This window comes from Dunckerocampus dactyliophorus, chromosome 9 (genome assembly GCF_027744805.1).
Source record: "Dunckerocampus dactyliophorus isolate RoL2022-P2 chromosome 9, RoL_Ddac_1.1, whole genome shotgun sequence".
Classification (NCBI taxonomy): domain Eukaryota; kingdom Metazoa; phylum Chordata; class Actinopteri; order Syngnathiformes; family Syngnathidae; genus Dunckerocampus; species Dunckerocampus dactyliophorus.
Window position 1 is genome coordinate 21759222 of NC_072827.1, and position 13479 is coordinate 21772700.

The 13479-nt window shown below is 43.1% G+C and overlaps 1 protein-coding gene across 3 annotated transcripts in view; it reads right to left on the bottom strand.

Moving 5' to 3' along the window:
- Positions 1 to 13479, bottom strand: part of klf12b (Kruppel-like factor 12b) — a 137713-nt gene that overhangs the window by 95263 nt on the left and 28971 nt on the right. For 2 of the 3 annotated variants that reach the window (XM_054786881.1, XM_054786882.1), the window contains exons 2-5: positions 12300 to 12382; positions 6267 to 6329; positions 5492 to 6017; positions 189 to 324 (exon numbers count right to left, since the gene is read on the bottom strand). In XM_054786881.1, coding sequence (XP_054642856.1) covers positions 189 to 324; positions 5492 to 6017; positions 6267 to 6329; positions 12300 to 12365 — 791 coding nt within the window. In that variant the 5' untranslated portion in view covers positions 12366 to 12382. The remainder of the gene's footprint in view (positions 1 to 188; positions 325 to 5491; positions 6018 to 6266; positions 6330 to 12299; positions 12383 to 13479) is intronic. The other variant, XM_054786883.1, reaches the window with a different exon arrangement.

The following is a 13479-nucleotide window of genomic DNA, read 5'->3' on the forward strand; positions in this document are numbered from 1 at the left end:
GTGATTTCATGTTTCTTTTATTGTTTGTATTTTTTGTTGTTGTTCAAATTCAGCCTTGATTGAACTTTTATAGTGTTTGACTTTTAAAAAGTCCATAAAACCAATAAAATGAGCATAAAACCCAGCAAAAAGACAAAATGGTGATCATCTGCTGTACATTTGCGTACGTAAAGCTAGTGAATACTCACTCTTGTACGGCACGGGCTATAGACAGTGCAGTGGAGCCGGTCTCGTTGACGCTGTCCAACGTCACATTCGGCAGGTCATCGTCATCGCTGTCGCTTTTGATCTGCCGTGGCGACAGGCCGTTGGGCTCCGTGTGCGCTGTTGAGGACAAAGTGGTTAAGACACACAATGCTTCGGTGTGGCGCTGTTTTGTGTTCATTTAACAACATGTTTTTTGTGCTTGTAGTGCTGCGCTGCATCATTCTCAGAGCTGGATGCCCTCTCACGTCACTGAATAAGGTATCCGCAATATTAGAAACAGCTCTCAGTATGATGCAGAGTAGTTCTTCACCTCTGCAAACTACTTCAACTACAATAGAGCATTAATAGCTTTCTGAATGTGTACATTGTGAGTGGGAGCGTGCATTTGGTCGCCTTTGCTAAAGCATAAAAACCCATGCTAATAACTGAAACGCTTTCATTAACGCTAATAGTCTGTTCTTCTTAACATAACAGGCGGCCGCTGCTAGCATAGAGCTACCAAGCTAATTAGTTAGCCTCTCCAATGTACTTATTCTAAACTTAAGTGTTTCTAACGGAGTGGGGAAGTAGGACAAAGTAAGAAGCCAAAACCTTACCACTTCCACACAGAATGGGAGGAGAACTATGTTGTGTCGGACATGCCATGGCGTGCCCCCCCGTGTGGTAAAGAGACAGGAGAGAGAGGAAAACAAACACACATGCTTTGTTTGACTTTGTTTTTATTTCCGATTAATTGATTTATTGATTATCGTGACAGGCCTACTCTGCAGTTAATTGAATAGAGGTTTTAAGAGGTCAGGAATCAACGGTCATATTGTTCCGTATGTGTTATGTTTATTGATACTTAAAATGCAACTACTGCCACCTTCTGGTGTTAAAAAACTCTGGACGTTGCCTACAGCCACAGCTGTTAATACCAGTGTTTTTATTGTCCTGGCGGTTAATTGAATAGTGGCATTAATTGGAGGGTTTATGAAAGCTGAAGTTAGCAGACTTGATTTTTCTCAAGCTGCTACGTTGCAAACATTGAAAATCAGTGACACAAGCCATGTACGACACGGTCCTGTGATGAAATATTCATTATTATTAGTCATTGTGAACTCTACTATGGCGCACATACATATTTTCCATCCTTGTTGTCCATCTCCAATATGAAATTCATATGAATTTCAAAGCTATGAAAAATCTGTGGCGCCATGATGGCTTCATGTTAAGCAGCAGCGATATTATTACTTGACCGCTTTCAAACCTGTCTACTTATTCTGCATGTGGATGACATGCTTGGGAGGAGGGGGTCACCATCTTGCCTGCCCTATGGAAAGGCTGCAATTAGGGAGTGTAATTAGTTAGAAATGCATGGTTTGCTGCTGAGAGGGGACACAAAGGAGGACTGCTGGAGAGGTGGGCAGAGCACCGAATTTGTCTTTCTTTTTCTTTCACTCTCCTGTTGTATCCAGTCATGCCCTGTTTCCATGGCAACCTGCTGCCGGAGACCGGGGAGGCAGCAGTGAAAGGAAGTGTATCCGCCCTCTCTTAAAGAGGATCGTCGACCTGTGTGTGCGTGTGTGTGCGCGCGCGTGCGCTCGTGGGCGTGTGGATGTGAGTGTGTTCAAAGTGTTTTTGTATCTGTGCTGTTGACAGCTTTTCATTCGCGCATTAGTGCGCTCTTCTTCTTCATCTCGTTGGCTTTAAAGTGACTCAAACGTGGTCGTGAACTTTAGGTGACAGGTCACATGACTCATTCACGAGCTGATTCATTTTATTAGGTACACGGTCAGAAAGAAAATCTGCCTTTACAGAGATAATAATGATTGACTGTCCCTAATGCTTCCCAATTCCAACCAAATTTTCGGGGAAATAGTCGCGCCAAAACTCCGAAACTCGTAAGATAGCAGCGTACTTTGCGTGACCCTCATTCATGTGTGTTTTGCTTTTATCTGAAATCAAAGTAACAATTCATATTTTTGAGTACCATGATATTATATGATACTTTATAAATGACATATACCAGTTATATATTACGTTAGATTCTTACTCTGTTAGACAATGAAAAAGTTATTGTGAGCCGTGTCACAGATGTGCTGCAGGCATCTGATTTTTGTCTTACGACATACCTGCCACATTAGTGTAAAAAGAACTTAACCACGGTTAATACTACTACTACTACTACTACTACTACTACTACTACTACTACTACTACTACTACTACTAATAATAATAATAATAATAATAATAATAGTGCATGAGTTTCACACTGATTTTTTTAAAGTGCACGCAGAGGTAGATAGGCTGCACTTGATGCTTATAAATGCAGCCACTGCCATCTTGTGGTGTTAACAAAAAAACACATCAGGACATTGCCTACAGCCACAGCTATTAATACCAGATGTTCTTTTTTCACATTTTTAGAGACTTATTCACTTCTTTTTACACTTACAAAACTATGTGATGTATTGCATTGTAACTCGTATGCATGTTCAAATAAAATGAAACCATTACCATTACAAAACTAGCAAAAATGTTGAAAAAATGTGATGCATGAGGTGCATGTGCGACATGACTCACCTTGTACCATGAAAGTTAAGGCACGTTATTTATTGTTTCTACATAGCTAACTTATTTTACACTTTCCTAATGTTATTTTTACACATACATTTTACAATACATTTGAAATTTGAACAAATGTGGGGTCAACTTGTGTCCCATGACAGATTTTATTCTACCTTTGAGATTTCACCGTATTATTATTATGTAGCATTATAATGTTCCAATATAATGGAAGTGATTTGCAGTGTATTAGCAGCGGAACTATGCTGTGAAGTGTTTCAATTCCGTGTTAGTTATTTTATTTAGCTAAATGGGCTGGTGAAAATAATAGAACTAGTTCTCAGTATATACTGTATACAAGAACAATATGTGAAATGAATATCTCTCAGACAGTGTCAATCAGAACTAAGCATTATTATCATTATAAATGTAAAATTGTTGATGCAGCTCTATTATATAGTATAGGATTGTGCAATTTCCCTCATGAAGTGACTGTTGAGCGTAATCACATCACACTGTTCCTATTAAAAGCGCCAAAATGCATCACAGTCTCTCTTATGTGAGAAGTGGGAAGTGCTCATGTCGGACACAGCATATGTTTGTTTAAGTGCCACCCATCTTCATATCCACACCCTGTTATGCAAGTCTTCTTTTTCCTGTCCTATTTTTTTTTACCACCACAAGAAATTAGAAAACAAGTATCTCTGAGGACGACCCCGCCTTACACCAATTACACGTACTGGCATATACATGCAGCCTAAATGTCCATCCTTACAGGACGTGACAACAAGCAACGTCCTTCTAATGAAATGAATAAACAACACTCTGTGTATACGGTGCAGGAGGTAGACAAGAGCAGCCTCTGTAGGTTCCCTCCCTGTCGGTTGGCAGTAAAAACCCCACCCAGGAGAGAGAAGCAGTCACACCCTGACAGTAGAAGTGCTGCAAAGGTTTGCTTCTCCATACAGACAAAATGTCTTTACATTTTTACTTTACTTTTTTGACTGACAACACAGTGGAACCTCAATTTGCTGTTTAAAAAAATGCCCTGAAAGTCAAACAAAACCAAATCTCGTGAAACTTGAGCTCAGTGTGCATCTAAAGCAGTGATTCTCAACTTGTGGGTCACAACCACCGTCGCCGGTCTTTGTAAAAAAAAACAAAAAAACAATAATGTAATGACTCGATGTCCCTGATTGTACCTTGCGTCTGTGCTATTTGCTTGCTCCGCCACCACAAAGTGTGTGCCATGTTTATGGGCGACTTGGTCAAGCCTGAGCAGGAGGGGAAGGACATTAAGTGTGGACTTAACATGCCGTCTGTCTGACACACAGCTCGATAGCTACAGTACATGTTACTGGAGAAGAGCGCAGCATAAAGCGAAAGCTCATGTTGTGTTACATGGAAGAATTCCGTCCACAATGAAGACTACCAGGAACAGTATGATGACACTGGGAGGCATTTCATGCCCATTTTTATGTATTGGCCTGGGCAGAGGGGTGGTCTACAGAAGGAATGCTCCTCCTACTGTTATTAAACTTGCAGGCGTGCCAAAACAAAAACAATCATGTCTGAACTAGTGGAACTTACCTGACAACACATGCTATGAAAACTATCTTGCGGGGTTAGCATGTTAAAAAGCTTTAGTATAATACGGCATTTGAAGAACAAACACTTGACGTAGTATGGTGAGTTTTCGAGGCTCACCGTGTGATTATCAGTCAAACGGCAGCTAACGCAGCCATGTGAACAACACTCGCTCGTATGTGCGTGACAGTCAGCAGGCTAAGCAAATAACCTGAAAAATTATTTAATTCATCGGACGAGATGACCAGCCTTTCTCAGCAGTGGAAGACAGCGGGTTCGCAGACTGCTCTCACACTTAGCTGGAAGTCCTGCTGGAGCTCCACCAATGCACTTTCACACTCAAAGTCCCATTAAAGAAGACGTCTCATCGTCTATAAGTGTCGCGAGTGATATATGTTCTCTTGAAAAAGTAAGTAAAATATGTTTTTGTCTAAATTAAGGTGATTTTATGGTTCCTATTTTTCATATCATGTCGCCAGTAGCAGGGGTGCAGCCAGGAAATCTGTGTCCCATGAAAAATCACGTTGCCCCCCCCGAACATGCAAACTCCACACGAACATTCAAACCCAGATGTTCCCGATATCTTGACTGGGTGGCCAACATGCTAACTACTTGGCCAACGTGCGGCCCGTGATAACCATACAACCACACATTTAATCTCCGCCACCATAGGAACACTGTACAAGTAAGAGTACACAATTTAAAGTTGTGGAACGCGATGACAAGCATAGAACCAGAAATAAAACTAGTCACAATGTGTAACGCAGCAATGTAACCGGAAAGGAACTCATCGCGACATGTGATGATAACGATCGAACCAGAAGTGGAACTTGACGCGACTTTGACAATTGCACTGGAAATGGAACTCATCCCGACACGTGGTGAAAATCATAAAACCGTAAATGGAACTTGACTTGACTTGCGATGTGACAATAGAACCGGAAATGGAACTCTTCGAATTAACCATAGGACCAGAAATTAAACTCATTGTGAGATGCGAAAACAACCATAGAACCAGAAATTAAACTCATGGTACTTGACGATAACCATTGAACCAGAAATGAAACCCATTGTGACACGTGATGATAACTATAGAACCGGAACTTGAACTCGTGCAACATGTGATGATAACCACAGAAATGGAACATACCTTTGCCCTGGTTCTTGGTGTCGTCGAGCAGAGGTAGCATGATGGCATTGTTGAGGCTGGAGGGCGATCTCACGGCCGTGGTGTACATGAGGGGCAGCGACTGCACCACCACGGGGATGCGGTGCACGTGGCTGCCCAGCTTGCCCACGCCCTGCAGGCCCAGCGGGCTGGACGGAGGGGGCGGCACAGAGTGCAGGATGTGCAAATATGGCTGACCTCTCATCCCGCCACCGGGCGCCACCAGAGGGCCTGGCGAGAGCAACGAGGAGGCCGAAGTGATGACCGACGGCGACGAAGAGGAAGAGGATGATAAAGAGGATGGTGAAAAGGCAGATCTCCTCGGGGAGGATGACATGATGTGGGAGGAAGAAGAGGGGCGTGGCTTGTTGATTGACAGGTCCACCGGCTCGGTCTGTGTGTGGAAGTGCAGGTCGTGAGCAAGGAGGTCTTCCGGAGGTTCCGCTTTAACTCTACTGAGGAAGAAGGGCACACCGTCCATCGCGGAATAAGGACGCACTTTGGGTGACTGTGGGAGGAGAGACGGAGATATTAATTAGACACATGACGGCCCATATTCACGGCTTTCAAAATAAAATTGTCCTTACAATGACAGCACAATCCACACAATCCCTGAACGTTTTGATTTGGTTGAGAGTGTAAAGTGTACCACTTTAACATTTTAACCATAGCTTCTTCAGGCATTTGTGAGTGGATATAAGTAAAAATAAATAGCATTCTTGCTGTATAACAAAGCACTTTGGAAATGTACACTCACTTTGGCTTTTATAGCGTGGACGAGACAACGCTGGATAAGGACTTTGCAGTCTGGAAGAAGTGTCTAATGAAAATACAACACAAGGGCAACACGACAGACTTGCACAACCACCTCCTTATGTCACACAAATGTTCATTTTTCGGTTCTTTTGGGGTTTTTTTTCCTTGTCCTGTCCAGCTAATAGGACAAATAGTATTGTTGAAGCTGAACAGATTTCTACTCTTCTCCTGTTACACAGTTTGTATTTGACTTTATTTGATGTTGCAATGCAAATGCAAATTTGGAGAGGCCGGATCAGAGCAGGAGGGGATAGAGAAAAAGAGTCAACGAGACAGAGGGGGTGAATGTAGCGACAACAGGGGGGACAATTTTTCATTTTTCTATTCAAATGCTAAATGTTGTGCTGTTCAATCAAGAGACATGTGTTTAGTTCACATTTTACACTGTCCTGCTCTTCAAGCTTATCCGGTCAGTCTCTGTCTCTTTCCAGTGAATACATCATTACTACCATACCACACTAAATATTTATTTTTTTAAATGCTTCCACTTTAAAAGTTGACCTACTTGAGAGACATGACATATGTTTTCTGAATGAGTTTACTGTTAGCTAGCTTTACTGTTTGTCAGACACCTAAACTAAAATCCTGTTTACACTTGTGTTGCACTAAAACAGTATCATTCTTTTTGCAGCATTTCTGTTTGTATTCTGGTTAAAATATGGTAAAAAAAAAAAAATCCTCCCATTTTCTGTACTGCTTGTCCTCATTAGGGTCATGGGTAAGATGGAGCCTATCCCAACCGAATGCAACAAAATACAAACTATAAAATTATTTATTTAATTGGTTCACCCTATCACTCACTATCGTGAGCCATGCATCGTGTATCGTACCGTATCTTGAGGTACCGTGGGATTCCCAATCCTACTCCCAATACTTCATGCGGCCCAGCCTCAGCCAGACCCTACCTCCAGCAGCCCCAGGTAAATTGGGCTTAAGACCCCTGACACAGACCACAAATTCTAGAAAGTATTAGGATTTATTTGAAAATTGTGGCTGTTAAAACAGATTATGCTGCTGTGCTCTTTAACCGCTAGCTACTTCAAGCACCTTAGGTTGCATATGTTTGAAAATAAATAGGATTCTTGCTATGACTGTATGCAAATGATTAAGGAAAGCACAGAAAGAAGACATATTGGCCCACGAGAACAGCATCATCCACACATCACCTCCTGTCACCCCTACTGTAGTTTCTCCCCTGCTGGTTTTCAAAATACGTACCATTGTTATGATGACATAGAGATGTTGACCTATAAAGTTTGAAGATCAATTTCAATTTGTGAGTTGGAACAAAACATTACTGCTAGTTCCTTAACAGGATTCTTGCTGTGACTACGTGAAAACCTTTAAGGAAAACAGAAATACGTGACGTACGGGCCCATAACGATGACAACAACGTCACTCATATGTCATCTCCTCTCCCTGTGTTACATCCAGTAGTTTGTCTTCCTCTGGATGAAGGATGAATTGAAAAGTGGGACTGTTAGACAGGTTTGAAGGAACCTATACGCATTTAATCTTTCACCCCAGATACTTTTAAAAATCCTAGGTTGCATACCTATCTAAAATCAATAGGATTGTTGCGAGGACAAAAACAAAACATGGACAGAAGATGGAAAATTGCATCAGTGGCACTTGCAAGATTTCATCATCTCTTTCCTTTTCCATTTGTATTGATTGAAAATAGGGAAAGTAAATATAAATGAACATACAGACGGTACGTAAATACGTCAGATTAGCCAAGAGCAAACTTCCATCTGTTGTCTCGAGACAGGTTGATGCAGACATACACTTGAGCGACGACCCAGTCCGGTGGGGCAGTGTGTGTTCCCAGGTGGGGATCTCACTGACTAGCTCACTGCCCCCCCCCCCCCCCCCTACCCCCCGCGCGCGTATTTACAAACCCATGAACAGAAGAACGAACACAGAGAGACCAGGATCGCGGCCACGTCACTTTTGTTGCTCCTCCTCTTGTTTCCTCCTGTTTTCTATCACGCCCCCTGATATTGTAGCAGTCTTGCCCCCCCACCCCTGCCTCCTAATCTCCTTTGTGACAGTGGAAAAAACATCATATGGGCTCAATTTCCTGGTCCTCTCTCTCAGCAATAGGACTCCCAGTGGCCGGCAGCTCGCTGTGTCTGTCGTTCTTTCGCACTGGACCCTCTGCAATACAAGTCTGACCCTGAACGCATCGCGAACTAAAGTTTTTTTCTTCAATCTTTCCACATAGGATAATAAAAGAAATAACGACCTTTGTCCTAATGCAAAGCATGTGACATGGGGGAGTCGCAGTGTTCCAAATGTGGGAGGGGTGTCACAGTGTTGATCCTAACAGTGAGGCCTTTCTTTCAGAGGCTGAGTCACGTTCAGGCCCATCAGGGAGGGAACACTCTTTTTTCATACCCATAATGCTTATTAGATCGAGAAGAATCCAAAAAGTATACTGGATTTTCACCCTCACTTTTCATTCCAGGACTCACATTTCTTTCTCCTTACGTAACGCTGGCTTGCAAGTGGATCTGTGGTCAATTGTTTTTTTTCTTCCTCTGAGTAGTTTTTTTTTTTTTTTTGGTGTAGTTGCCTACTATTTATACTCCAAGCTTGTATATTATTCAGCCTACGGAAATGTTACCAGCTCATGAATATAACCAACATACTGTTTACTCCGTAACGCCCTCGCCAGTGGAAAACAAACCCAACCTTGTCAAATACGCCCACGGATGACCTCACCCGACATGCTCCCCCCCAGACGGGTTCAGCTTGGGGTCAGTGGAGTCGGGTCCAGGTTTACGACGCGTGGTTACGGTCTGCTTCACGGAACCACCCACTAAGCATTCTCACAAAACAAATATGTAACAATATGACCTTTGATCCCCCACTCCTTAAAACTCGGGTTCTACCTATCGGGACCTCCATTCAATCACGTCTCCCATAGTCGCCAGGTGCGTGGCCTACAAAAGTAAATAACCGCCAGGATCTCTAATTAGTGCAGCTGAAAAAACATTGCCATTAACAGCTGTGGCTGTAGGCAACCTCCTGATGTAGCTTTTATCAACTCCATAAGACACGTCATGAGCATGTGCTTTAAAATGGTGCCAATCAGAAGTTGGTTTAAAACTCACGCGTGCCACTATTGTTTACAACGAACACAGCAGTGTTCCCTATTGCTATTACAACATTGGTTCTGCTGCTGTGTTGTGCACTTGTTAATGAATGAATGAACACATGATCTTTTTCCACTTTCATATGCACTCCAATTATTATTCAAGAAAAAAAACAAAGTTGTAAAATATAATGAGTTTTGACATTTCAGAAATAACAGCCGCTCTACAATTAAGCCGGCTTCCAATTAACACCCCGTCTTCTTTGAGGTCTAGTTAAATAAACGCCCTGGCTAAAATTGTAGCATTTATATACATTGACTGTTGTTGTGCATAAACAGTGTGTATACATACAGTATATATATATACACACACACACACATGCAGCTTTTTTTAAGGTTATTTTTCTATGTCAATCTTGCGTAAACATTTTTTGATCACAAATAGCAATCATAAACACCACAGTGCAAGTCAAAGCAGATATTGACCGACTAAAGTGAACTGTGTCTAAGGCAAAAACAGAAACACGTTAGCGTTTTGAAGGCTCTCAAGCGATACAAGCGGAAAAAGGAAACCACCTCCACTCTCATTTTGACAGACACCAGCCCACACATGTGAAGATGTCCTCGAGCCGCCAGCCCGCCTCCGTCCCTGTGCCATTGTCTTTATCACAGGATATTGCTACTAGCGGGGGCACGTTTTCCAGCCCCAGTGTAACGAGGGAGGCCATTTGCAGGCAGGGCCTTGGCTCCCTGCCACCTAAAAAAAGACCACATTTTCTTGCCGTGGCCTGTCTCGCCCCGTGACGGGGTTGGGGTGGGTGGGGGGTGTGCTTTGGGCAGTCATTTCGTGCAAGATTGGCTATCTGGGCACACTTCAAAGCTGTCTGAAGTCGCATCAAGATTGACATCAGTGCACGTATAGGGAGAGACTTCAAGAGGAGGCAGAGGCGCTTCAAAAGCCTGGAGGCATGATAGAGAGCAGAACACCCAGACAAAAGCCGAACAGAAACCACCTGCTGCCTCACTTAAGTCTTCACATGTGCAGATTTCTTATCAGCGCGGACGAACCATTCTACAAGACCTAAGATGACCCAAGCGGCTACGAAGGCCCGGTGTTCTACCTATTCATCATATTCTCATGAATGGCCTCTAGTTTATCTCAACGACTCCAGGTGGTGCACTGCACGCATCCTCCAATTTAAAAACACAGCAGGAACCATGTTGCGAGCACCCAACATGGTGCTGATGACATCGCTACATCATTAGAGTACAGCTAGAGTTTGTTTCGGATAGTCTGACCTTCTAGAACGGATTAATGACGCTAATCAAGGTCCCACTGCATTTCGTAAACACGGTAAACTCTATTATTACGACAACACAACAGTAAAAAAACTACAAATTAAATGATATGAGAAAGTCCTACCAAAATTAGCACGATTTTCAATATTGTCAAGAGTTAGTTGTGAAGTTAGCAACTTTTGATTGCTTGCCGGATTCTTGTACTCTAAAAACTGTATATCAGTAAAGACATTGCTAACCACTAGTTGAGGATGTGACATGATGCAAAGCTAGCCACCGACAGTTTAATCACATGGCACCATCTATTTGGCCAAAGAATTTTCCAAACATTGTGTCAAAATCAGTCCTGGTTTTGAATAATAACCCCCAGATCAGAGACAATATTGTGAGCCACCCAATGTGACGCCATAAATGATATTTTGTGCAAGCCACTGCGATATTAGGCGCAGGAACGACATGTTGCTGCATACTAGCTGCCTACCAAGGTGAACTATGACATGATTAGGTCGATGATAGATTGTGATAACTGATAAATGGTCAAGGAATAAAGTTCTCAGAACACTCCTGTGTCTCTGAAACATTTTGACACTAATCACGGTAGTTCAAAGACATCAAGAGACATTAGATTACATTCTGAGAATTAATATGTGCAAATTTGCAAACTGCTTTCTGTAGCGCATAATAAGGGTCTGCATTTCCAACATATATTAATGACAACTGTCAAAGCGACCCACATTTTAGGTCATTTTTGTAATAACTGTCGGATCACATAAAAGGGGCACTAAATGACTGATGTGTTATGAATGGAAATCAATAGGAACTGAACACTAATGCATCATTATTACAGAAATGTAGTGGCCTACACACACACGCATGCACAGCTGTGGCAGCAACACAAAGCCCCTGTAACCTAGCAACAGCCTCTCCATAACAAGACCACTTTTATTTATAGGTATGTTGGACCAGAGAGAGTTCTGATACTTACTGCATCGGGGGCTTGCGTGAGGTAACATCATTACACCGGACAAAACTAAGACTGAACTCTTCTAAAAACAATGGCGCCAGGCTGGGAGTTTAGCGAAGGATTAAATTGCGGCGTTTAACTTCTGGTCTGTGATTCATACTGGCGATAGAAAGGCGCGAGGAGAGAGGAGGGAGTCGAGGAAGAGATGGAGCTGTGATAGCGAAGGAAGAGGAGGGTTGTGTTTGTCTCTGTGCGATGTGTTTGTAAGACAGAAGGGCAGTCAAGGGAGGATCAATGGAGAATGTGAAGGAACGTAAAGATAGTAGATCTAGCGTTTCTCAGCCTCCCCATTGACAATGACACAATTACCCCCAAAGTAGTATTCCACTCTAACACCCCCCAACCACCTCCCCCTTCTTAATGCATTCCTGTCCCAGCTGTGGCTCTCTTCCTCCTCGCTACCATGCTCTCCGACCACTCCTCATAGCCCCCACACTCTCTTGCTCGCTCGCTCGGGCCTGGGAGTGATTATCTGCCCATTGCCGGGAGGAGGAAAGCAGCAAAGGGGAGAAAAAAATTGGGAATTGTCTGGAAAACAACTGCTCTCTTACCCCTTGTTCCGATTCCAGGGGCTCGGCTTTGACTCGGACTGCAGGCATTCCGTCAAGCATTAACATCCTGTCTCTTCAGCGGCCTACGAAGGGACAAAAAACAGGCGTAAGCACAACAACATTGAGTTGACTAAGTTGTAAAGCACACATGCTCATTTTCTCACAACTCCTCTACCCCTGAACCGCTGCAGACAAAAGGGTGAAAATTTGTCAAAATATGCATTCCTACTGTGTTGCCTGTGCTGTTACAAATACAAATAGACCACAGGGTGGCGTTGGCATAAAACCCCTTAAGTCGCATTGACTTGAAATTTCCCACGTGCTTGACCAAAACACCTGCTGTACTTTAATTACAGCTGTACCTTAACTTCAATGTTGAATCACCACGAAATTCAGTGCGCAACTTTAGGATACTGACAAGCTCATGTCTCTGATTGGTTGAAAAACATAGCCGCCGCCGAGCAAAGCGTCTTTGCAGGGCCAATGGCAGGACTTAGCAACAACAGTCCATAAGTCACTTACCATTTGTCTAATGATGATAAAACTTTGAGCACATCTGTATTACATGTATGCTAGCATGTCTTACAAAGCATTTTGACCAAGGCCCACAGTGGGGGCAACAAATATACAAATATACAGTCATGACTGTACATCCGTCAGAAGTTGCCTTGATTTGTGACTCTAAAAAGGTACAATCCACACCAGAGTTTCCTAAAGTTAAGCCACTTACATAGCTGCCTTTCCTTGAGCCAGTGTGGGATCAATTCCCACTAACTCAGGACGCTGAACATGAGTCATTGTCTGGTTTAATGAAGCTATTCAGTTGCCTGGTGGGCTGCTGCAAGCCTTCCTATTCCTAGTCAGCGGTGTATAATAACTAGCTTGTATCAGTACTTACTGAACAGTTAGAGCCAGGTCACAGTTCCTTGTGTCTTTCAGGCAAAAAGGCAAAGCAGACAAACACACATTCAAGGAAAACATCCTCCCACCACCCCCAGTGCTGGCTGTGCTGCCTCTGTCTGTCTAGTGGCCAGTAACTGCTGCTACTGCTGCTGCCGCTGCTGCTTGAGTGGCAAGGGAGCCAATAACAACAATGTATGTTCCGTATCAGCCCCTCGGCTACAGGAAACCTTAGGTAGCAATCCCTCTTATTATTTTAGCAGAAGTTTAGGCTGAAGAA